Below are 22,518 nucleotides of genomic sequence, written 5' to 3'. Positions count from 1 at the left end.
AGCTGTGTCCTTCGTGTTATAAAATATTTTAAAATACAAAATTAAATGGCATCTGTCATCAGCAGGCTTCTATTCCCCTGATCTCTCTAGCACCTATAGCAGTTCAGCCTTCTCTTGAAGGTCAAAGAACCTTGAAAGCAGAAACTCTAATTGAAGGAAAGAAGAAGAGGCAAGGTTTCCTCACCTGGCTTGGATGGCCATCATGATGGAAGGAGAGATCGCTGGTCTTGCGCTGAAGTTGTCTGGCCTTCATTGAACTCACAGCCAGCCCCACAGTGGTTGTCACCCCAAGACTGGTGACACTGAATCAAATCTGGGACTCCCCTTTCTCTGTAGGAATGAGTTTTTCATAGGATAGCCACACAACCCTGTGTCCCCTCTTACTCCTTTTCTATGTCACTGAGCTCTAGGACACTTTAAAAGGAGCCTTTCAGTCTAGACTCTAGAGACTGGGATTAATTTTACTCTAGGACCTTCGGAAATTGTAGTTAAATTGTGGTCTCTTTAGAATAGTTGCAAATGGGCTGAGGGTAGGAGCTGGATTCCGCCCAAATAGTAAGTTTTGATTATGTAGAAATCTAATGGTCAAATAATTGGACTTACTCTTTTAATTTATTGAGATAAGATAAATGATCACTAAACTAGTCGATATAATCAAAACCTCTAGGATATTCAAAATCGATATATTGTCATATTGCTCATAAACAACTAAATGCTAATTTAATTCATACATAAATCTAATATCAATTATTCTTAAATTTTTATTTATTATTCATAAATAATTAAAACTTTGAACCACACCACGCAGAGGGTTAAGGTACAGAAACTCAAATCCCCTAGAGTCTGATACACAATGTGCAGCGTTTGGTAGTGTGGCCCCAGCCTGGTGATGGTCGCGCTGTTACCGGTCCACCCTATGTACAGAAACCTAGAGAGAACACCAGAAAATTAGCAGTTTAGCAGAGAACCTTTACAGGCACTGCATCCAATAATACAAAATTGGGGCTTGTGTTTTGTCTTGCACTTTTTATTTCATATTTCTACTAATTGATTTTTATTGTTTTTCCCAAAAGTGCCTATGTGGGATGGCTTGGAGAAGCAAAACAGGTCCTTTACCAGAGTTTGGAGCCCTGAAGTAGGTTACAGTAGGCTAACTATATCGTCCTATGAAGTTCTGAGAAGCTCTGGAAATTGGTAATTCATGCATGATTCTACATCAAATCCGTAATCAAATCAATGTTTATTTTTCCAAAGATGATTTGTTTAGCGGATTGGTTCTGGGTGTAAAGTGGCACAGTGCCTGGATCAACACTAAGGAGATGACCATCCGCAAATTTTTAACTCCTAGACCCAAACCTTTCCTCTAAAATAAGGAAGTCAGGGGCAAACTCCCCGCCTCTCAGCAGTGAAGCGCCCGTGTGAGGCGCCAGGGCGCAGTCCCAGTCGCGTCACTGATGCGCGACGCGAGCGCACACGCAGCTGGTGGGCGGGGACACCTGCGCCGCCGGGGGCGGGGAGAGCCCGGAATGGCGTGGGCTCAGGCTCCGCCCCTCGGCCTATCTCACCTCACCCGGGCCCGGGCGGGTGGACCGCGGGCTGCCATTGGCAGGATCAGCGCGGAATCCGTGGCCCGAGGGGAGGCGGGGCCTCGCCGGCCGGGGGGCGGAGCGGGGCCGGGGCCTGGGCGTGGCTCAGGGGGTCCCTGGGCTCGCGCGGCTGCGGGCGCTGGGCAGTCTCCGCCGGGCTGTGGGGTGCGGAGCCATGCGGAAAGTGGTTCTGATCACCGGCGCGAGCAGGTGGGCCTCCTTCGCCGTCACGGCGGGGGCGGGGCACGGTCCGGGAGCAGGAGGAATGGGGCCGGGACCGCCGGGCACGGGCCGCCCCTGACCGCGCACGTTGCGGGCTCGGGCCGAGACCCTGCCCGCTATTCCCGGGCCCCGCACTGCGGGGGTGGGGGCGTCCTGGGCCCTTGGGGCGCAGGAACGGGTGCTGTGAGTTAGACGCGACCGCGGGGAGGAAAACCAGAGCGCCGGTGGGCGACGAGCGCGGCGGGTGGGCCTTTGACAGCCGGGAAAGGGGCGCTTTCCACGCGGACCCCGCCTCTCCCCGGCTCGTCAGCCTGTCCCTCGGCGTGCGGCTTGTACTTCTGGCGTCTCCTCCTGCAGGACTTTGGCCCGCAGGTGGCTTTCGGCATCCCTGAGCGTTTGGGGGGCAGGGGATCTCCTCCCACGCAGCACGGTGCTGGACCCCTAGCATGCACCCCAACTCGGAGCGGAGGGGCCTTTTCCCGTCAGGGCGCGGGCGCAGGGCAAATCGCAGTCCGAGTTTCTGACGGGTTAGGACAGGAAATATCAAACGTCATTCAGTAGAAGTCAGCGTGCCTTCACCTACCTGGCCACATCCCCATGAACCAAACCGGCTTGGCAGGTGTCTGCGCTGGTCAGTTTTTTAGTGTGTCGTCTTCTGAGTGAACTTAACAACTGACGGCGCTTCTTGAAGTTCTTTAAGGAAATCAGAGTTGATTTTGTGTATCTGTTTCTTTTGCATATATTGTGATGCGTGCGATTGTATATTTAGTGAAGGCCTAGGATTCTCAAGTGAGAGTGGGGTGAACCTGAGTATATGTGATGCCATTCTTGGGGGCCAACAGGTTCCTGAGGGCGCCAGGCTCTTTCTGGGCTTCGCAAAACGGCCGGAATCCGCGTGAATCTTGGAAGAGCGCTTACTTGCCCAGGTCTTCATTGCCACCAGCCACGTGGCTCCGACTGCCGTCCCTCGGAGGGTGCAGCTTCATAGTGCTCCCCGAGGTGGCTTCTCTGAGTCGTGTACTACTGCTTCTCTGTCCACCCACCCCTCTTAGGTTTCCTCTCCCTGCCTTCTCTGTTCACGTCGGTCCTTCGTCTCCTGTGGGTTATTTGATCCTAGTGCTGAGAAGCACCTGTACCTCCTACCGTGCTCCTGATACCTCCGCCTGCAAGTTTCATCCATGCCCCATCAGGCGTTTCTGGTGCCCCTGGCAGTGGCCATGAGCCCGGGTAGTAGATCCTTGCCCTTGAGGCACCTGGACAGCAAAGTAAAACCTGGGCACAGCAAACACCTAATCGGCTGCTCTTTTCGACACTTGCTGACGATGTGTTTGGCCACTTTTGTGTCATGATAAATGCAAGACAAAAACCACTGGCAGTATAAACTCTGTGTTCCAAGAACTGATCACACTCAGCTCCCGCTGCAGTCCGGTTATTTGTGTCATTGAGCTTTTGCAGAACGAGAGAGACACAAACTGGACAGCATCCTGAGCAAGTGACAGAGTGGGGACTTACACCTCTTTCAATAAGAAAGAGGCTTTTTTATTTGCCTGGCCTTCGGATTAGAGCTCAAGCTGACAAAATCAGTTCTCTGAACCAGAGGGATGCACCTCTATTTGGCACCATCTCCATGAATGCGTGTTCTGTGTCTGAATTGTCCTCACAGCGGCGTTGGCCTGGCCCTCTGCAAGCGGCTGCCCGAGAGAGAGGATGCGCTTCACCTGTGCCTGGCCTGCAGGAACATGCGCAAAGCCGAGGCCGCCCGGGCCGCTCTGCTGGCCTCTCACCCCACCGCCGAGGTCAGCACCGTGCAGGTGGATGTCAGCAACCTGCAGTCAGTGCTCCGGGCCTCCACGGAGCTCAAGCGAAGGTACACCTCTTGTTGGCGGGTCTTCTTGCGTGTGATGGCGTAACACAGCAGCTAGTAAGCTGAGAAAGGGTGGAAAACCCTAAAAAGAAACAACAGGTGCCGTGTAGGAAGGTATACTGAGGTCTGAATAGAGCCACCCGTTGTGTCTCAGTACCACATTTCCATTCTTGATCATAATCATGGTCATTCCATCAGGATTAATTTGAGTACACTGATGTGTGGTCAGTTTTAATGCTTTGTACTAATGTAAACCTTTGATATTAGGGTGCATTTTTGGCAAGTTTCCTCCACATAACAACTTCCATTAAGTAGGTCGGGCAGGTACTAATATTTAGTGAAGTAACTGAGACACTGAAATAAAGAGTAATATGCCTAAGAAGGTCGTAGGACTGTATATTGGTTGGGTTGATTCCAGAACCTAGATCTCCACCCTGCTTCCTCCAGAGATTCCCCTCCGCCCCCTCAGGCTAGTAAAAATTTGTCCATTTTTTCACATGTGCACAGTAATTGGCCTCTAATAGGCATTTCATCAATATTTGGTGTATGAAGGAATACAATCCTTGGATGGATAACTCCCCAGAAAGTGTGGGCAAGATGGCATAGAGGTGCACCATGCATTTTTTTTAATTCTAAGAGGAATTTATGATCAGAAAAGGTCAAGAGCCCTGCAGGAGCTGTGCTGAGCCCTAGGGCTGTCCAGAGTAATTAATTTTGAAACAGTTTTGTAATTGAGGCTCTTCAGAAACAAGAGCTGCCTTATTTCCTTGGCAGGTAAGATGGAGTGTAATGGGAACACGGAAGGCCTTGGGAGGACATTTGCTAAAGAATAAAACCTGGCATTTTGTTTATGTGAATTGTTGGCCTTCTGCATTTCCCTGTCTCAAGCACCCCTGCTCTTCTCATTGCAACCTCAGCCCTTTGTGATGTGGTTTCTTGCTCCTCTACTGCTGAGCTCCTAGAATTTTCTGCTACATCATCATCTTTGTAAGAAACAGGAGATTTTCTAGATTCTGCATCATTTACTCTCCCATAATTTTTAGAGTCTCTATCTGGGGAAACTGCACAGTTAATGTCCTGAGTTGAAAGCCCAGAGTCATTGGAGAGAAGTGAGGAGTTTTAAACCAAGTTCACAGGCACTCTTTCCCCAAACCTCTCAGCCTACTGGCTGTCTTACTTGGTTTGTATATATTTAGTTGTATTTCCTTATTTAGGAAAAAGGAACCTTCATCCTTGGTTAATAATAGCCCATTCTGACACCATTGACTTTTGAGAATTAAGGTTGTAACATTCACAGTATTAACTGTTCTCGTTAACATTGCCTTCGGATGTTCAAGATAGTTATCACAAAGTCAGTAATTTAGTATTTAGTGGGCTATTTAGTCACTTAGCACACATTTGAGGCCATGTGGCTAAGGCCCTGTCATCAGCGTCATAGTGCAGCTTTGAATGTGTTTGTTTATCTCTGAGATGGGTGGCATTAGCCAGACTTAGGAAATGATAGCTGTAGGGATATTCACACATTGGGGAATATGTGACAGTGTCCAGATATATCTCTCGGTTATGTTAAGGAACTCCTGCACTTAATGGCCCAAATAGACCTTTGGTTATAGACCTGAAGCAAATTAGAGCTGAAGAGAGCTTGACCCGGATCCCTTTAGTCGGCTAACACAGCACCGTTCCTGACAACCTGGTCTTGCCATTCGTAATACTTGGTTCCACTAGATATGTGCGGATGAAAACTAGTAAGAAGTAGCAGTCTGTTTTGTCCACAGTAGAACAGTTGTGTCAGTCATTTGATCTTCGAGAGTATAAGTGTGCCACTTTAGAAGCCAGACACTAATTTTGTGTTCTGGCATAGTTTCCACTCTTTGCCAAGCATTTCCTCGCTATTCCTAGCAAACGTTGTTAATAACAACCAATAGTAGATGGACCCACACTGACTTTGTGACGCTTGTGTGCATGTCCCAATGGTATCAATATCAGCATTTTAAATAGTTTAGTAATTAATCACTTGGCTATTGAACCTAGTTCTAAAGGATTACACTTAGATTAATAAGGCTTAAGTAGGTTTAATAATGAAAAAGCTTTCTCAAGTCAGCATTTCACAGTCCTCTCTGTGGCAAGTGTCTGAGAGGGAGCCTTCAAAGGTCAGTTTGCCCCCATTCAGCTGAGGCCGGCTGGTGGCTCAGAAAGTAGCTTCTGTCCTCATAGACCTTATTCTGGTGGCACAGAGATGACTACCAGTCTTGTCTTGGTGTTTTCCTTGCAGGTTTCAGAGATTAGACTACATGTACCTAAACGCAGGCATCATGCCTAATCCGCAACTGAATGTCAAAGCACTTTTCTCTGGCCTCTTTTCAAGGTAATTTCCATTTTCTAGAGAACTGATTGGAAGGAAAGTTTTAATTTTTCTGCCTAGTTTTGCCTCTGGTATGTTAAGTTCGGGAGTTTGACCACAACCTACAGTAAGGAAATAAGTCTTATTTTGTGACGTGGTGAACTTATTCATATATAAATATTCTTACTTTTACTGCATGCTACTTACTACCCTGCTATTTCTGTTTTACTCGCTTACAGTAAACACACACACACACACACACACACACACACTCTCTCTCTCTCTCTCTCTCTCTCTCTGTCTCTCTCTCTCCCACACTGGTCTGGAGTTACTGAATTGATCTTACAACAAATTACCATATTAATATGTTCTGCAGTTAAGCATCAGATTTGTCAAGGGGAGACTTTTTCTCTCTGGCGTGGCTGTTAGTCCCCCGGAGACATTTACCCGTCCCCTGATCTGGAGAGAGCCAAAGAGTTCTAGCCGCAGGTTTGTCAGAGGCCTGGGTTCCTGGTGGCGGTAGGAGTGGTCACTGTGTAAATACTCCTCTGAATCAGGGGCATGGAAGCACTTTTTAATACTCAACAATAATCCAGTCTGAGAAATAGGTGCTTTTATTCCTGTTTATTACAGAATCAAGGAAAATGCAGTTTGGGGTGGGCAGGAGAGGCCAGCAGGGTGTGTCTGTCCAGTATCTTCAGTTAAAGAAGCTTTAAAATGTTGTACAATTGTCTTCTGCTGTTCCAGAAAAGTGATCCACATGTTCTCCACAGCTGAAGGACTGCTGACCCAGGAAGACCAGGTCACTGCCGATGGGCTCCAGGAGGTGTTTGAAACCAATGTCTTTGGCCACTTTATTCTGGTAAAAAGGCTTTGGGTTTAATAAGCCAACAGTTAGTGCCACAAACCTGGAGGCCTTCGTGGTCGCGTCTCCGTGCTGTTTTGTTAAGCTCACTTCAGTGTGGCTGGCCTTCAGTCTTTGAGTATTGAAATACGATGGCCACTCTTCAAAAGCGTTGCTTCCCTAAAGCAGCCGTTGACACGTTATTTTTCCTTCTAACATCAACTCTAGAGAACGGAGAGAAAGTGAGAAAGAAACACAGAAATGGCATACAGAACTGGGGAAAAGCTTACCAGACCTGTTCTGAATGGTGTTTGGAATTGGACTTGGCATCGGGCAGGCTGGGATAGTCAGCACGCCGTTAGTAAACAGTAATTCCAGTTACTCTGTTATACTCTGGACCTCCGATTTCTTAAGCATGCCTGTGTGCTACAGTTCCAGGCATCAGATAAAGTCACGCAAGGGATGTGGTAGCTTGTCCGGCTTGTTCTGTGCTTTTTCCTCAGGTTTAATGTCAGAGCGCAGCTCTGGCATCTGGATTAAGTGTTGCCCGACTGTGTTGCCAGTTGGAATTATTATTGTCAAATTCCTTGGTGCTGGAAGAACTTCCTCTGATGCTGGGTTTGCTTGCACAGAACCTGTATCTCTGATGCCTTTATAGTCACTTTTCTTCACCTTAAACCCAATTTCTCTCCAAACTGGACCTCCTTGAGGACTAGCCTATATTTACAACAAATTAAGATATATGCAAATGTTAGAATGTTATGAAACCGTTAAAAGGAAAGAGATAAATATTTTGTACTTACATGGGACAGTCCCCAGTATTTTATTATTAAGAAGAAATATGTAGCACAATCTCATTTGTATAAACAAAAAAAGACATATGTTTACATATTATATATACTATACATATTATATATATAATATTTTTAGAGTGATACAAATGCACTTGAGAGCACTGGCCACCTTTGATGAACTGGGGCGCCAGGTACTGGGGACTTGTGGGAGCTCCGGGTTCCATTCTATGTCCTTCACCATTTTTAAAAAATGATGTGGTTTTACCAATGACCTAAGTTAATTAAAGTTTAAAGTCAGGATGGGACTGAATTCTTATCTGGTCATTTTTTATAAGTTTATAGAAATCCATTATCTACTGTTTCCTTTATCTTTTTGTAATCCTCTCCTTTTTCTTTGCCCTCTTTTATAGTATTAAATTCACTGGTAAAGAGGATAAATTCGCTATTAATAGTCTTAATTTTTTGATGAATCTAGTGTCTCAACAAATGAAGCTGTTAAGAACATCAAGTGTCTGGGCAATCTGGGTTGGGGAAGGACAGAGCAGTGTTGTGGCGTCCTCACAGTTGTCACAGGTGTCCTGGTGATGCGGCTTAACCTTGTGCATCCTCAGATAGGTGGGCATATCAGCTGGGGTTTGGGAATTGGTTTATCAAATGAAAGAATAGGCTTATAATGCCATCCACTCTCTTCAGGTTAGTTTTAAGAATATCACCACTTTTTATGGAATGTAAACGTGGATACTAGGTTCAGGCACAAATGTGTTATATGAATGGATCCATCCCCAGTTTGCTTATATGTAAATTGACCACTATTTTAAGGTTATTATAGAGTAGAGACAATTTCTGTAAAGTTCGGGGAACAGTGCCATACTACAGTGGTGGAACCAGTTACCTGATTTATCTCCTGTTTAGGAGCTGTCTTGATTGCATTTGACTTATCTGCACATGTTGCAGATACAGAGCCAGAATCATCCTAGATTTTTCTTCAATAATCTTTTTGTTTCAGAACAGTTTTAGATGTACAAGATTATTGCCAAGAGAGTACAGAGAGAGTTCCTGTATGCCTCGCGCCCAATTTCTTGTACTACTAACATCTTAGATTAGTATGGTACATTGACACAATTAGTAAGCTAATATCGATACGTTATTATTAATGGAAGTCTGTATTTTATTCAGACTTATACAGTTTTTGTCTGGTGTCCTTTTTCGGGTTCAGGATCCCATCCAGGACGCCATGTTACATTTAGCAGCCAAGTCTCCTTGGGTTCCTCTTGGTGGTGGCACAGTCTCAGACTTTGCTTGCTTTTGATGATCTCAGCGGTTTTGAGGATTACTGCTCAGGTGTTTTGTAGACCGTCCCTCAGTTGGGATTTGTCTGATATTTTTCTCATGGTCACACTTGAGTCATGTGTTTTTGGGTGACTGCAGAAGTAAAGTGCCACTCTGACCTTTCCCATCAAGGGTGTACATACGTCATCAAAATGACTTGTCAGTGTTGACATTATCTTTGATCACCAAACTTCTGTAGTGTTTGCGAGGTTTTCCATTGTGAAGTTACCCTTTCTTTCTCCCTTACTGTATGTATTCTTTGGAAGAGAGTTACTACATATAGCCCATGCTTCAAAGGTTGTGCTAAACCTCCTTTAGGATAAATTAGCTACATAACTTATTTGGAATTTCTCTGCAAGGGAGATTTGTCTAATCTCCATTTAATTCTTTATTCAATTATTTATTTATTGGTCAGTTATGCCTCACTGAAACTAAACGAGTCATTTATTGTATCCTTGTGGACTCAAGGATATGTATTTTCTACTTTGAGTTATAAATACTACTTTCATTTGTTGTTCAGATTATTTCAGGCTGGGCCTTTGGGAGCCGTTTTGGTTGGACCTCTGTATCTTAGACACTCCCTCCTCATTACGGTTTTCTGCTTCTGTTTTGAGTCCATCCTTTCTGGGACTGTAAGATGCTTTGGGCTCATCATGTATATTTCCTGCTCCAGTCCTAGAATCAGCCATTTCTCTAATGAGAGCTGGCTCTTTTTATTGGAGAATGGTTTTAGAAACCAAGATCAGGGTGCTCACTGCTTCTGAGATCCCAGTTGCTTCTAGGCCCTCACAGCTAACAGAGCAATGAGATACATATATATATATATATACATGTGTGTGTATATTAACCTGTGTGTGTTTAAATATCTATAAATATTTTTGTATGTAACCATCTGTATCTTTATTAAGCTAAACAGGAGTTCATACTGATGTTTTTAGTCCATTCTAGCCTCCTGCCCTGGCTTATCTGTAACGTCCCAACCTATCAGAACAAACCTATTCACTTCCAGTATACATTTGTAGTAGTTTCAAAATTGTTACCCTGTACTCCCCCAGTAGTTTTTGACACATTTTTTTGTGCCCTTTTTACCTCACTCAGATTCAGGAACTGGAACCTCTCCTCTGTCACAGTGACAGTCCCTCTCTGCTCATTTGGACGTCATCTCGCAATGCAAGAAAATCTAATTTCAACCTTGAGGACTTCCAGCACAGCAAAGGCCAGGAGCCCTACAGCTCTTCCAAATATGCTATTGACCTTCTGAGTGTGGCTTTGAATAGGAACTTCAACCAGCGGGTGAGGCCTGTCTCAGTGGTGTAGAGGCGGCAGGCAGTGGTTTCTGAACTACCATTGACTTCCTTGCAATGTGGCTAGCTTTCTAGGAACTAATGGAGTCTAGAAGGTACAGTATTGTCTCCTGAGCAGGACTGGTCTGAGGACAAGTGAGACCTCAGTAAGATTGACAGTTGGTATGTGTCAGAGTTTAGGGCAGAGATCACTGGTGACTGACTTTCTGCCCTTAGGGGTCTTTCTTGGATCATGCATTAGGCACAGCAGGCTAAGCCTTACGTGATGGTCCAGGCCTGATTTATCCTGGAATGAATACCTTTACCAGGTGGAGTTCTCGCCTTGGTGACCTGGCTCCTAGCATCATGCTCCTTAGTAAGGGGGATGGGGTTATAGTAGACACTAAGCGCACACTCTCTGGCACTGGATTTGAGTCAGCACCGTCACTAGCTTTGTAACCTTGGACAAATTATTTAATCTCCTGATGCCTCAGTTTCCTCATCTGGAAAATAGGGATAAAAATAGCGCCTGCCCCACAGATTTGTTGGGAGCCTTGAATGAGGAAATCGATATGAAGCAGTCCCAGTAGTGCTTTGTGCTCAGAATGTGTGTGTGTGTGTGTGCATGTGCATGTATCTACCTCCCTGTGTACACGTGGGGGGGATGAGTGTGTGTGCCTATGTGATGGACACGTGGGTGTGCATATCCATATGCTCAGAATGTGCATGTGTGTGCGTGTGCATGTGTCTGCATCCTGGTGTACATGTGGGGGGAACGAGTGTGTGTGCCTGTATGCATGCATGCACTTGTGGGTGTGCGGATCCACATGCACACATGGGTTTGTGCATGTTCATGTGAGCATGATTGTATATGTGGTGCGTGTGCACATAGGTATCTGTGCAGGGGGACATTTGGTCTGTGCATGTGTGTGCATGTGTGTGGGCTCTTCTCCTTTGAACTCAGTGTGTTGGTCCAGTTGAGAACCTCCTCCTGAGGTTTCTTGAGATGTTCAAAAACTTGTCACAGCTGCTTATTCTCTGGAAACTCCCTTTTGGGGGCAAGGTCAGAGTGGCTTAGCTTCCCTTTCCATAAAAATCTCTGGGATCATGTCTAAGCCACCATCATCAAGTAAGGCTTGGGATTTCATCTTTTATAAAAATGGGAGATTTAGCTAATGCTGCCCCTTCTAAAATCTGGTGGATTGGTTGTCAGCCCACAGCTTTTCCTCCTTGGCTTTTCTGAAGCCAGAAGCAGCTCAGAAAGAATGACAGCTCTGAAGCCAGCTGTTACTGGAGCTGGTCAGGCACGCAGGCTACGTGAGGGGGTCTCACTGCCTTTTAATGACGCCTCACCCGAGTCCTCGGGAAGTGCTCAGGTCTCCACTGTTCATCCCTGGAATCAAGCATGTGGGGGGACTGTGGCTGCGCCCAGACTGCCTCTGTGTCTGTCTGTTTTGTTGCTTAACGTCAGAGAGTTGTATGTGTGAGAGACTCTGGATTTTAGTTCACAGATTTCTTCGTTTAGACTGAATAGTCCCTAACTTCCTAGCCAGCTCCCAGAATAAAAAGTCTCTCTTCGCTATCTTTGGGGAAAAATCAGTTACTTTCTTGGGAAGAATTTGCTCTATGATGAGTCCAGGCTCTTGGCTGTTTTAGGAGGACTGTTGGTGAATCAAGGGGATGCTCAGGGATTGTGGGTTCCCCAAGGTTCCCCGCGGTGGGTACTGCCAGGCCTGCAGCCCTGGATAAAGGGGGAAAAGCTCCTAGCTCCTGCTGCTCGGGGAGCTTTCTCCCGCTGAACTGTGTGTGTTATACTGGCATGTCCTATTCTTCATTTAAAAGGAAAAAATAAGATTAAAATAACAAAAATAGAAGTTAAAATGGCCAATATCAAAATAAGGTAAAATGTAGTAAAAATTAACTAAATAAATGAATCCCAGGAAATCTCAGTCAAACAAATCCCAGTGCTCCAAGGATTGCTGCAGACCACACAGGGCCTTTTCTGTTAACGTACACTGGGTGTGAACTGGGGCTTCTTGCTAGGACAGATCTTTTCTGAAATGGTGAGTCCTACTTGAGGGACCTGATCAAAGCTGTGCCCGTCAAGGAGGCCTGGGAACCGCATCCAGCCTTCATTCCTCTCTGATGTCAGGAGCTCCCACTCTAAGCTAGAGGTATGGGTCCAATGCAGGGAAACACGTACTTTAGGCTTAGCTGTCTGCATTTACTAGATCAGAAACTTCTTGAAGGCAAAAACTGTACTGTATATGTTTTTTAATCTTAAATGCTTATAATGACTGATAAACTGACCTTCCGTAAGGCCAATAACGTGAAAAACTCAGTTTACCAGGTCCTATTTTCTCCTCCAGGTCCAAGCTTGCTTGTTCTTTGTTCTGTAAGTGTCTGGAGAATAGAGGCTTTGTCTTACTAATTTTTGCACCCTGAGTGCCGCTCATAGTGAGTTCTCACAACATAATTCTTAACCTGAAATGGTCTACACAGCTCTGGGGACAACTCAGAGCTTACATTCTTCATGTCCTGCTTCCTGGCTTATTTGTGAAGCTCCTTCATTAGCCAGCGTGTCAGTGGACTGAGTCCACATATGCTGAGGGGAAATTCTCCTGCCACCCTCCTCTGCTCCCAGGGCCTGTACTCCAGTGTGGTGTGCCCAGGAACAATGTTGACCAACCTGACCTACGGAGTCATGCCTCCCTTCATATGGACGCTGATGATGCCAGTGATATGGCTGGTAAGTGATGAACACTTACTCTCTTAGTTTACTTAAGCTGTTAGACTTGGGGCCAAAAAGATGTATGTAAGGGTTGGGAAATGATGTAGGAAATCGAGCCTGAAGATGGCAGACTTCACTTCCCTCGAGGTTTTTGAAGCCACTCAATATGTAACCTCTGCTTCCCGTGGCCTGATATTCCCATTGTGCCACTTCTCTTTGAGTATCCGTTTTTCTTTAAGGGGGTCTTTTTCTGATCCTACACCACAGATGCCCCAAATCCTATGAATATGTAATTTTGGATAACTTGTGTTAAGTGATTTTAAGCTGGATTTCACTGATCTTTCCATGTGATCATGTGCATGAAACTTTCCAGAGAAGAGTTTGATTGTGCATTAACGGCTGTAGAGCCATGTTTTTGCTCTGCTTTGTTTTATGTTTGGACCATCTTGCAGCACCAGTGTTCCTCAAGCATTAGAAAATTTCCCTCCCTTCTAGAGCTCAGGAAAAAATGTCCTTCCATTATGGGAAGCATAGGAAGAGAAGGAAATACGCCTTCCTGTTAAAACTGGTTGACTCAGAGTGGTGGAGATTGAGGGATATTTCTGTTTTAAGCTTCTTTATTTTTTGAAACTTAAAAGATGTTCTATGATTAAGATGCAGCCTATCTTTCTTAACACATCTACATGAGTAATGCTTTTGCGACTCTATTTGGTGCCACCACAAAATGACTATTGTTTTCTTTTCCTCAGCTTCGCTTTTTTGCCAACGCTTTTACTTTAACACCGTACAATGGGACGGAAGCACTGGTACGTTCCTGGAGTTTCAGTAGCTTGTACCATCGCTTAGTGGAGGTAAATTGCAAGTTCACTGGTAGGAGAAACTATCCCAACAGAAAAGACAAGAGAACAGCTCTGTGAGTAATCAAGGTCCTGTTTAGGCCTCACCTGGACCGCAGGGCGGGTGCAGAGCACGAGAAGGGAAGTTCGATGGCACCGGACACCGTGGCGTACCTGTAGTGGCTGCCCCTGCGGCCGGAGGAGAGCAGAGCCGTGCAGCACTCACCGCAGAGCATGGGGTGGCCGGGCAGTGGGTGTGCGGTCCCCAGGGAGCAGCTGCATCTTACAGGCAACAGGAGAGGCCACAGAGGCCAGCTCCATTTCTGTATATGAAGATGCTCTGTCCTCTGCGAATATTATAGAATCAAGTTGTTACATAACTAGAAAACCAGTGCGTTTCCTTAAGTCACACGTGGCGGACGGACGACATGAGCTTACTCATCGATGGCAGGCATTGCTAGTGGATCGTACTATTCTTTCCTGTTGTACACAAATGTCTGAAGACTGTTCAGCCCACAGCCCCACAGGCATCCTTTTCTAATGCAACAGAAATGCCAACAAGATGCAGCCTGTTCGTCCTCTCTTCTTCACGCCGTGTGGTTGAAATCCCACTGGGTCGGGGTCAGTTCTTCGTGCTTGTCTCCCCCACTCGGCGTAGCTCCGTCAGCGCTTTTGCTGTTCATCTTGAGAACCCGAGAGCCTCGCACTGTAGCACCTCCTAAACTCAGCAGGTGCTTCAGTCTTGGCTGAACCGGCGTTAACTAAGGCAGACATGAAGGGATTTGGCTTGACATTCTTGTTTGGTGAACCTGCAGTATTTGGTGAATACTGTAGGGACACAGATTGATTACAGGAGGAAGTGCTTTTAAACTAATTTTAGAAATAATTAGCAATAACGAGTGCCCTTTGGGGATTACTCACTCTGCACTCCGACAACACGGGAAGCCAAGCAGAGAGGCCAGGAGTGTTGGTGGCGGGAGGAGTAGTGGCAAGACCAAATCTCCAGTTACTAAGGGGCCCAGAGTCGTGTTTGGAAAAAAGAAGGAATATAGAAAATAGGCAAGAGAATAAGACATTCTGTTATCAGGTGATGAATACTGTAGGAGTGGTCAGAAAAGAGGACCAGTGGGGGCTGGACTGGCCGCAGCGGGCTCTGCTTCCTGAGTGGGGCTTGATCCAGGCTCCGAGGGCCAGGCTGGATTAGCACAGCCCGGGGAGCGTGACCCAGTGCCACCGTTCTGGACACACGCCCCCTCTCACGATTTCCTACAATGTGGGTGGGCAGGAGACGATCCCTCTAATCACCACGTAGTGGTGCTTCTGGGTGCTGGGGGTACCGGTAAGGATTTAATTTGGGGCTTAAGGGAAGAGACGGCTCAGGTGTGAGGGGGTTTTAGGCTTTAAGTAAACTCTGGAAGGCCGCTCCTGCAGGCTGGCCTGCCCCTTGCCTCAGATTCCTTTCCTGGTCACAAGACATCACAGCAGGCTGCCGATGCTCCGGAGGGTTCTTAGAGTTTGTGGGAGCTCCTTAAAGTCCTGATTGTAAGTCCCCACCTGCCTCAGGCACGTTGGGCAGAAATAAAAAATCCTTGACACCCTCTTCCTTTCCAGGTATGGCTCTTCCACCAAAAGCCGGAGTCTCTCAATCCTCTCACCAAATATCTGAGTGCCACCACCGGCTTCGGAAGCAATTATGTGGTGGCCCAGAAGGTAACTCTGTCAACGTCGTCACCTCGATGCTGGCTGCTGCTGGGGCCCTGAGCCCCCAAGCAGCACCCCCAGCTCCCCGCTTCTCTTCCCTGGGTCTCCTCTCCTGTTCGCTGGCACCTTGCTGGCCTGTTTTCATTTCTGTCTGCTCTGTCCTGCCTCTGAGCCTCTGCACTTCCTCTTCTCCACCTGAGCTGCTGTCTTCTTTCAATTGATTGCTTTCTACTTAGGCTGAGGATCTCAGCTCGCACCTCAGCCTTCTGTGATCCTCTGGACCAGGTCAGGGGCCTCCATCATAGGCTTTCTTGACCTCTCCACCCCTCGTATAGTTTTCATTCCGTGCCAGGCCCCCTTGTCTGAAGATAAGCTCTGTGAGGAGGAAGGTCGTGCCCCCTTTCCTAGCATGCTGTCTTGCATATGGTGGATGCCCAGTAAATGTGTTGCAAGTTGGATGAAAGAAAAAGTGCCCTTCCGAGTGAAGTTAAGTGCCCTTTGAATGTTCAGTGCTGCTTGTGACCAATGCCAGCTTTAGCAGGGAAGGGTTTGGAAGAGGTAGGGGATAAAAACACCTCAGTGCAGTTGCTGTGTTCTTTAGACTCTGCAGAATTTTTAAAAAAGAAGTCAAATAGAGTTACACATTAGGAAATGAGAAAGCGTATTTTGAACCTATAAGAACTATTTTTGTTGTGTTTTTATCATGAGCAAGGTTTATTTCAGCCTCCCATTTTTCACTGCCTCACATATTGTGGGAGGCATTGGCATAAAATAAAATGAGATTGAGCCAAATAGGTCGTCTCGGCTAAGTCAAATCATGGGCGGTGGTCTTGCCTATATGCCAGCGGCCTGAGGTCTAAGGAGAGCTGTGCTCCCTGCTTCCCATGGTGTCTGCTCACTAAAAGTGGACCCATGAGCCTCCGGTGTTTTCCAGAATGTGTTCTGCGGGATCCTAGTTCCTTGAGAAAATTTGCAAAAAATAGTTCATCAGCCAGGTAATGGTTTCACAGGATCTTTTCTTTCGGAGACTTGTACAATCTACATTTCCCCAGGGAAGGTTTGTGAGAAGTTGATACAGTTAAGAACTTTGTATGAAATGTTTTTAATCCTGCTGTTTCAAAACTGTTCTTGACCGTATAACTTTTTTTTTTCCTTCAAAATAAATTTCTTTTTTCAAACTCTGCTGCAGTGCATCCCAATTTCCTTCAGATTTTGTAGAACACTTAAAAACGTCCCAAAGAATACACTTTAAGAACTTGACTGGAAATTGAGAACTCAGTTTACTTTTAGGTGCTCGGAGTTTGTTTGAACTTCCTAGCCATCAATCCTTAGGGAATGTTTTGTTTACCAACAGGAGAGAATGTTTAACTCTATAAATCAAAGTATTTTATTATCAGTTTATGGAAATGTATTAAAGTATTTTAACCCTCAGTTAATTTGGAGAAGTCAGCTTTCTCCTCTGTTAAAACGTTGGGTTGAACTGAAGAGATCCCTTTGTTTCTGCCAGTTCCAATATGGAAAAACTCTAATGTGATTGAATGAATATAAATGTTATTTCCAAACTGTTTCAAAGTTTTCTTTGATGTTTAGCCTTTCAGTTTTGTGAAGAAAGAGCCTTGTTTTTGAAGTTAGGCTCTGCATTGACTTGAAAAGAGACATCACTTTATTTTATAGGAGCTGAAAGTTGCTTGTACATAGTCTCTGTATCAGCTAAAATGAGGTTTTCTACATGAAACAGAAGAATGTAAGATAATCATGGATTAAGCAAGACAGAAGCTTAGATTTCTCTCCTGTGAAAGCAGTTTGGAGAGAGACAGCCCGGGGCTGGTATCGCAGCTCTGCAAGTTGTCAGGTTCCCAGACCCCCTCAGACTCCGCGGTCCGTAGGGTGTGGGCCTCGTCCTGATGGCTCAGGAGAGCAGTACGGATGGCGGGGGAGAGAGGGATGCCCATTCCTTTTAAGGAGACTCCTGGGGTGGACACCCAACACTTCCACTTACATCTCCCTGGCCGGAACACAGAGGCGTGGTACTCACTAGCTTCGGTGGCAGCTGGAAACGTGGCCTTTTACCTGGAGGACCGTGAGCCCCGCTAAGCCAGGGCTCTTGTAGTAAAGATGATGGATGTTCAGGGATGAGTAGAAGTTGGGATTTCAGAAAAACTCTTGGTTTTTCTCCTTTGTCCTTTCTTATAGTGCAGTCAGTTGAGTTCTTCTGTTGCTGGGTACTTAGGAGTCCTGGGAGGAGCTCAGGCCTGCTCTCAGCTGTGCTACTCAGGGAAGCCCCGGTGGGTTGGGTCAGTGTTGGAGTCTGGACCTAGAGTCAGCGTGTCCTCAGGAGCTCAGAGCTGGGAAACCTCATGTTCCTTTTCCTTCATTCTCTTACATATCAGTTGAATGCCTTCCTTTTACACACACAGTTTGTTTCATTTTTCCTTTCTAGTCATCCCTGTCTCTCCTTCCTTTCCAGATGGACCTAGATGAAGACACTGCTGAGAAATTTTACCAAAACTTACTGGAACTGGAAAAGCATGTTAGGGCCACCATGCGAAAACAAAGTCAGAGCTGACACCAGAGCTCTGAAGCACGGAATATACCTCGTGTGCATCCCGGAGCACGCGGGCTTCCGTCGCGTCGGATGGTGTGCGTCTGTGGTACACTTCAAGTGGCGATTGTCACTCTCCCTCCATTGCAGAGTTATCTCTAAGGCTGTGCAGGTGTGTGTGTGCAGGAGGACACGCTTGATAAAAATACCAGTTAGATACTCCCCAGAACGGTGTCATATCAAAATTGTGCTAGAGTCCACCAACAGAGCGTTTACCTGCTCTGCCAAGTGGAGCCCACTCCCTGGGGTGAGGTGTAGACGTGAATGGCCATGAGGCAGGCACACACTGCCCTCCCAGCCTGCCCCACAGGAGGAGTTTCTGCCCGCTGCCCAAGGGGCAGTCAGCTTTGTCCCTTAGGAGCAGTTTTCTCAGGTCTTGTACCTTATTTCTTCCTCCACTTGCTGTTTCTAACAATCCTGAGATTGTCAAAGCTTCACACTCCGAACACAGACACCCATTAGTCCCAGGAGCAAATGTACATATGTGTTTGGGCCACTTGAATTTTTTCTTATTTCAAGAGTATCTTTTATTGATATTGAGGTCACCCATGTGAACACTGGGCTTCACCTTTGACACCATTTGCAAATTTGTTCATCACTGACAAACCTGTTTTCGTGATCATATTTTAATCAATGTAATCCTGCAGCAAAAAATTGCTTTGCTCACATTATTTCAATAAACTTTTCCAACTGAATAATTGCTGGTGGGGTATCTACTCATATCCACGGTGGTTGAAAGTTGTTAGTTCTTAGTTTGCATGATACGAAGATGAAATGCTAACATGCCTAGATATTTTTACCCTGAATATAACCAACACAACACACAAATATATTTCTGGGTTATAAAAAAATAAAATTTTGAGTGAGTTACTAAAAGTGAAAAATTATATATATTCCTATACATTTTCAAAGTCCGAATTTTTGTTATAATTTCTCTAATTTTGTTGCTAAAGATATTTTTAATAAAGGTGATAAAAGTAAGCATTCTATATGTGACAAAGAGGTTTGGCCCGCACCGGGGACCCTCTGCTGTGTGGCAGGGCAGGTGGCAGAGCTGGGAGCCGAGCTGGCATCCGCCCTTCGTTCACGCACCCTGTCGATTTGGAAGAAGGACTTTATGCTGTGACTCTCAATCTCCTCATCTGTCAAGTGGGGTTATCAGCTTTCTGCTTCCTCTGCTCATGGGTTTGGAGTGAGCATTAGTGCAATAATATGTGTGAATGAAGAAAGAGCATTTTTTGAGAATGGTGACAAAGTTTTTAATAAGCCAGAATGTCATGGATCAGATGCCGCAATGTAAGGCCCTGAGCGACCACCTCCCACCTGATGACTTAGAGGCGAGGTCTCACTGTGGCTTCGATTTGCTTGTCCCTGACGATTAGCGATGTGAAGCATCTTTTCGTGTGCCTGTTGGCTCTCTGTATGTCTTTTTTTTGGGGAAATGTCTTTTCAGTTCCTTTGCCCATTTACTAATCAGATTGTTCGGTGTTGAGTTGTATGAGTTCTTTATATATTCTGGATATTAACCCCTTGCTGGATGTATCATTTGCAAATCTATTCTATTGAGTAGGATACCTTCTCATTTTATGGATGGGGTCTTCTGCTGTGCAGAAGCTTTTTAGTTTGATGTGGTCTCACTTGTTTATTTTTGCTTTGTTTTGCCTTGCCTGGGGAGTCATATCCAGAAAACATGACTAAGGCTAATATTCAAGAGTTTACTCCTTGTTTTCTTTTAGGAGTTTAATGGTTTCAGGTCTTATATGTAGGTCTTTAATCCATTTCAAGTTTATTTTGTGGATGGTATAGAAAGCGGTCCAGTTTCATTCTGATATTTCTGTAATGGTTGAGTTCTCATGTTTTTGGTTTCTACTTACATCCATTTCAGTAAAGTACATTTTTTCTAGGAAACATTTTTGCCAAATATATTTCAAATAAGTACAAACTTTTTTTCATAGTTTTTTCTCATTTAAAAAAAAATCTCTACTTCTATAGTTGTACCTCCCTTTTGGTCCTAAATTATTCTTAGTGTCCACTCTTTTTTCATATATCCACCTCCCCAGAAGTTTGCCAGAGCAGAATGCCAGCTAGAAAGGCTAGTATATATATATAAAAAAAAAAAAAGATAACAAATGTTGGTGAGAAAAGGGAACCCTTGTGTACTATTGGTGGGAATGTAAATTGGTGCAGTCACATGGAAAACAGTATGGAGTTTCCTCAAAAAATTAAAAATAGAAATATCATCCTTCCCAGAAATCCCACTGCTTGGATTTACCTGAAGAAAACAGGGTAAATACATAATTTGAAAAGTATATGCACCCTTTTGTTTATTGCAGTATTATGTACAGTAGCCAAGACATGGAAGCAACCTAAGTGTCCATCAGTAGGTGAACAGATAAAGATGTGGGGTATATATGTGTCATGGAATATTTCTCAGCCATAAAAAATGAAATATTATTTGTGACAACATGGATGGACTTAGAGGGTATTAGGCTAAGTGAAATAAGTCAGCGTCAAATACCATATGATTTCACTATATGTAGAATCTAAAACACAAAATGAAAAAAGTCATAAAACGGAGGACAAACTGATAGTGACCATAAGAGAGGGGGCAGGGGAATGGGTGAAATAGGTGAAGGGGATCAAGAGGGACAAACTTCCAATTATAAAATGAATAAGTCACATGGGTAAAGAGTACGTCATAGGGCACACAGTCAATGATACTGTAGTAACTTTGTATGGTGACATGTTAGCTACGCTTACATGGTGAGCATTTTGTAACATATGTATTTGTTAAGTCACTGTTGTACACCTGAAGCCTATATATTATTATAATGCATATCAGCTATATTTAAAAAAAATTCAATCAAAAGCAGTATCATGCATTAAGATTATATTCCTTTTCCTCTGAGTTTATAAAAGTGCAATACAAGAGATACTTGTGATGATCAGACTGTTTTGCCTTTTGATTGTGGTGGCAGATACACAAACCTACAAATTAAATCAGTAGAACAAATACACATACACACAGGTGAGGACAAGCAAAACTGAGGAAATCTGAGAGACTGTATAATGTCAGTATCCTGGTTGTTATATTGTGTTACAGTTTGACAAGATGGTATCAGTGGTGAAACTAGTCAAAGGGTCCGTGGGCTTTCAATTTCTTACTCCTGCATAGGAATCTACAATTATCTCAATAATAATTTCAATTAAAAAATATACACCATCTTCAAATGCCAAATAAGATTATTGGTGAGTTCCTGCAAACACCAAAAAAACCCAGATCTTAATCCTATGCAAACTATTCTAGATATTTGAAAACGAGTGCCTGTGTCCAAGGTATTTTATGAAGGTAGCATAACATTCACATCAAAACCAGAGAAGCGCAATACTTGAAAGGAAGATTCTATGCTAAATTTGCCTACCATAGGGACAAAGATCTTATTACTGAATATAGCAATGTATTAAATGGAACTAAACACGACCACATTGTACCTATACTAGGAATACAAGGATAGCTCAGCAGCCAATGAGCTAATAATGTAATTCCTTATGTTAAAGGAATAAGGAAGAAAAGTAATATTATCCTCTTGGTAGATTCAGAAATAACTTAATAAAATTCAATACTCATGCATAGTAAAGATGTCTTTAAAAATCAGTAATAGAAGGGAGCTTTCTTAAGCAGACAAAACTAGCAAATAAAATTTTTAACATAAGTCAATTGCAGAAACATTTAAATGACCAACAAGAGAAAAGAGGGTTATAACATAAAATTCTATGAAGCAGTTTATAGTTAATGACCTAGAGATATTTATACTGATAGGGATGAATCTAAAAATGTGTAATAGGGAATAAAGACAAGTTTCAGAAGGATGCATATGGTCTGATTCCTTGCATAGTTTAGGAATACATTCACATGTAGAAGCAGCAAAAGCTACAGACGGGATAAACACCAAGTTAAGGATACTGGTTACTTTTGAATGTGAGGTATGAGGGAGCAGTGGGTGAACATTATGTGGGGGTTTGTGTTGGTATCCGTAAGGCTTTATTTCTTAAGCTGAATTGTGTGCACGTAGGTGTGGTTCACATTAGTGCGTAGGGTTAGTTTTCTTCCCTCCTGTCTATGTTTCCATGGGCGTGGTGGGGGATAGGAGAGGGGTAACTATGGCTGTCAGCTGAAGTGTTCTGATTCCCATTTTGTTTTCACTTCTTGGTGTTGTCCCTTCTGATCACCTCCTCTAAAATTTCAGCTTGCCTTTCTCATCGACATTTTTTAGTTTTTATCATCTTTTAGTATCTATCGTGTGTGTTTTACTGATCTGCCATGTTCATTGCCTTCCAGCTCTACCAAAGTGAAGCTCCAACGAGGTTGGGACATTTGTGGGGGT

General features: G+C 44.5%; 1 protein-coding gene across 1 annotated transcript; it reads left to right on the top strand.

The window, feature by feature from the left end:
- Window positions 1-1,638: 1,638 nt before the first annotated feature.
- On the top strand, window positions 1,639-18,831 carry HSD17B7 (hydroxysteroid 17-beta dehydrogenase 7). The gene is made up of 9 exons (XM_036922855.2): window positions 1,639-1,796; window positions 3,472-3,675; window positions 5,945-6,037; window positions 6,761-6,875; window positions 10,079-10,273; window positions 12,908-13,012; window positions 13,744-13,800; window positions 15,442-15,540; window positions 17,999-18,831. Exons 1-9 carry the CDS (start codon window positions 1,762-1,764, stop codon window positions 18,095-18,097), a joined length of 1,002 nt encoding a protein of 333 aa, XP_036778750.1. The 5' UTR covers window positions 1,639-1,761; the 3' UTR covers window positions 18,098-18,831.
- Window positions 18,832-22,518: the final 3,687 nt, after the last annotated feature.

This window comes from Manis pentadactyla, chromosome 19 (genome assembly GCF_030020395.1).
Source record: "Manis pentadactyla isolate mManPen7 chromosome 19, mManPen7.hap1, whole genome shotgun sequence".
NCBI classification, from domain to species: domain Eukaryota; kingdom Metazoa; phylum Chordata; class Mammalia; order Pholidota; family Manidae; genus Manis; species Manis pentadactyla.
Note: the sequence above shows the minus strand (reverse complement) of the source record. Positions and strands in the feature narration are given on the sequence as shown.

Coding starts and splice junctions, on each gene's coding strand:
- HSD17B7 (XM_036922855.2), top strand. CDS start 1,762: ATGCGGAAAGTGGTTCTGATCACCGGCGCGAGCAG. Junction 6,038..6,760: donor TTCTCTGGCCTCTTTTCAAG/GTAATTTCCATT, acceptor CTGCTGTTCCAG/AAAAGTGATCCACATGTTCT. Junction 6,876..10,078: donor TCTTTGGCCACTTTATTCTG/GTAAAAAGGCTT, acceptor TACCTCACTCAG/ATTCAGGAACTGGAACCTCT.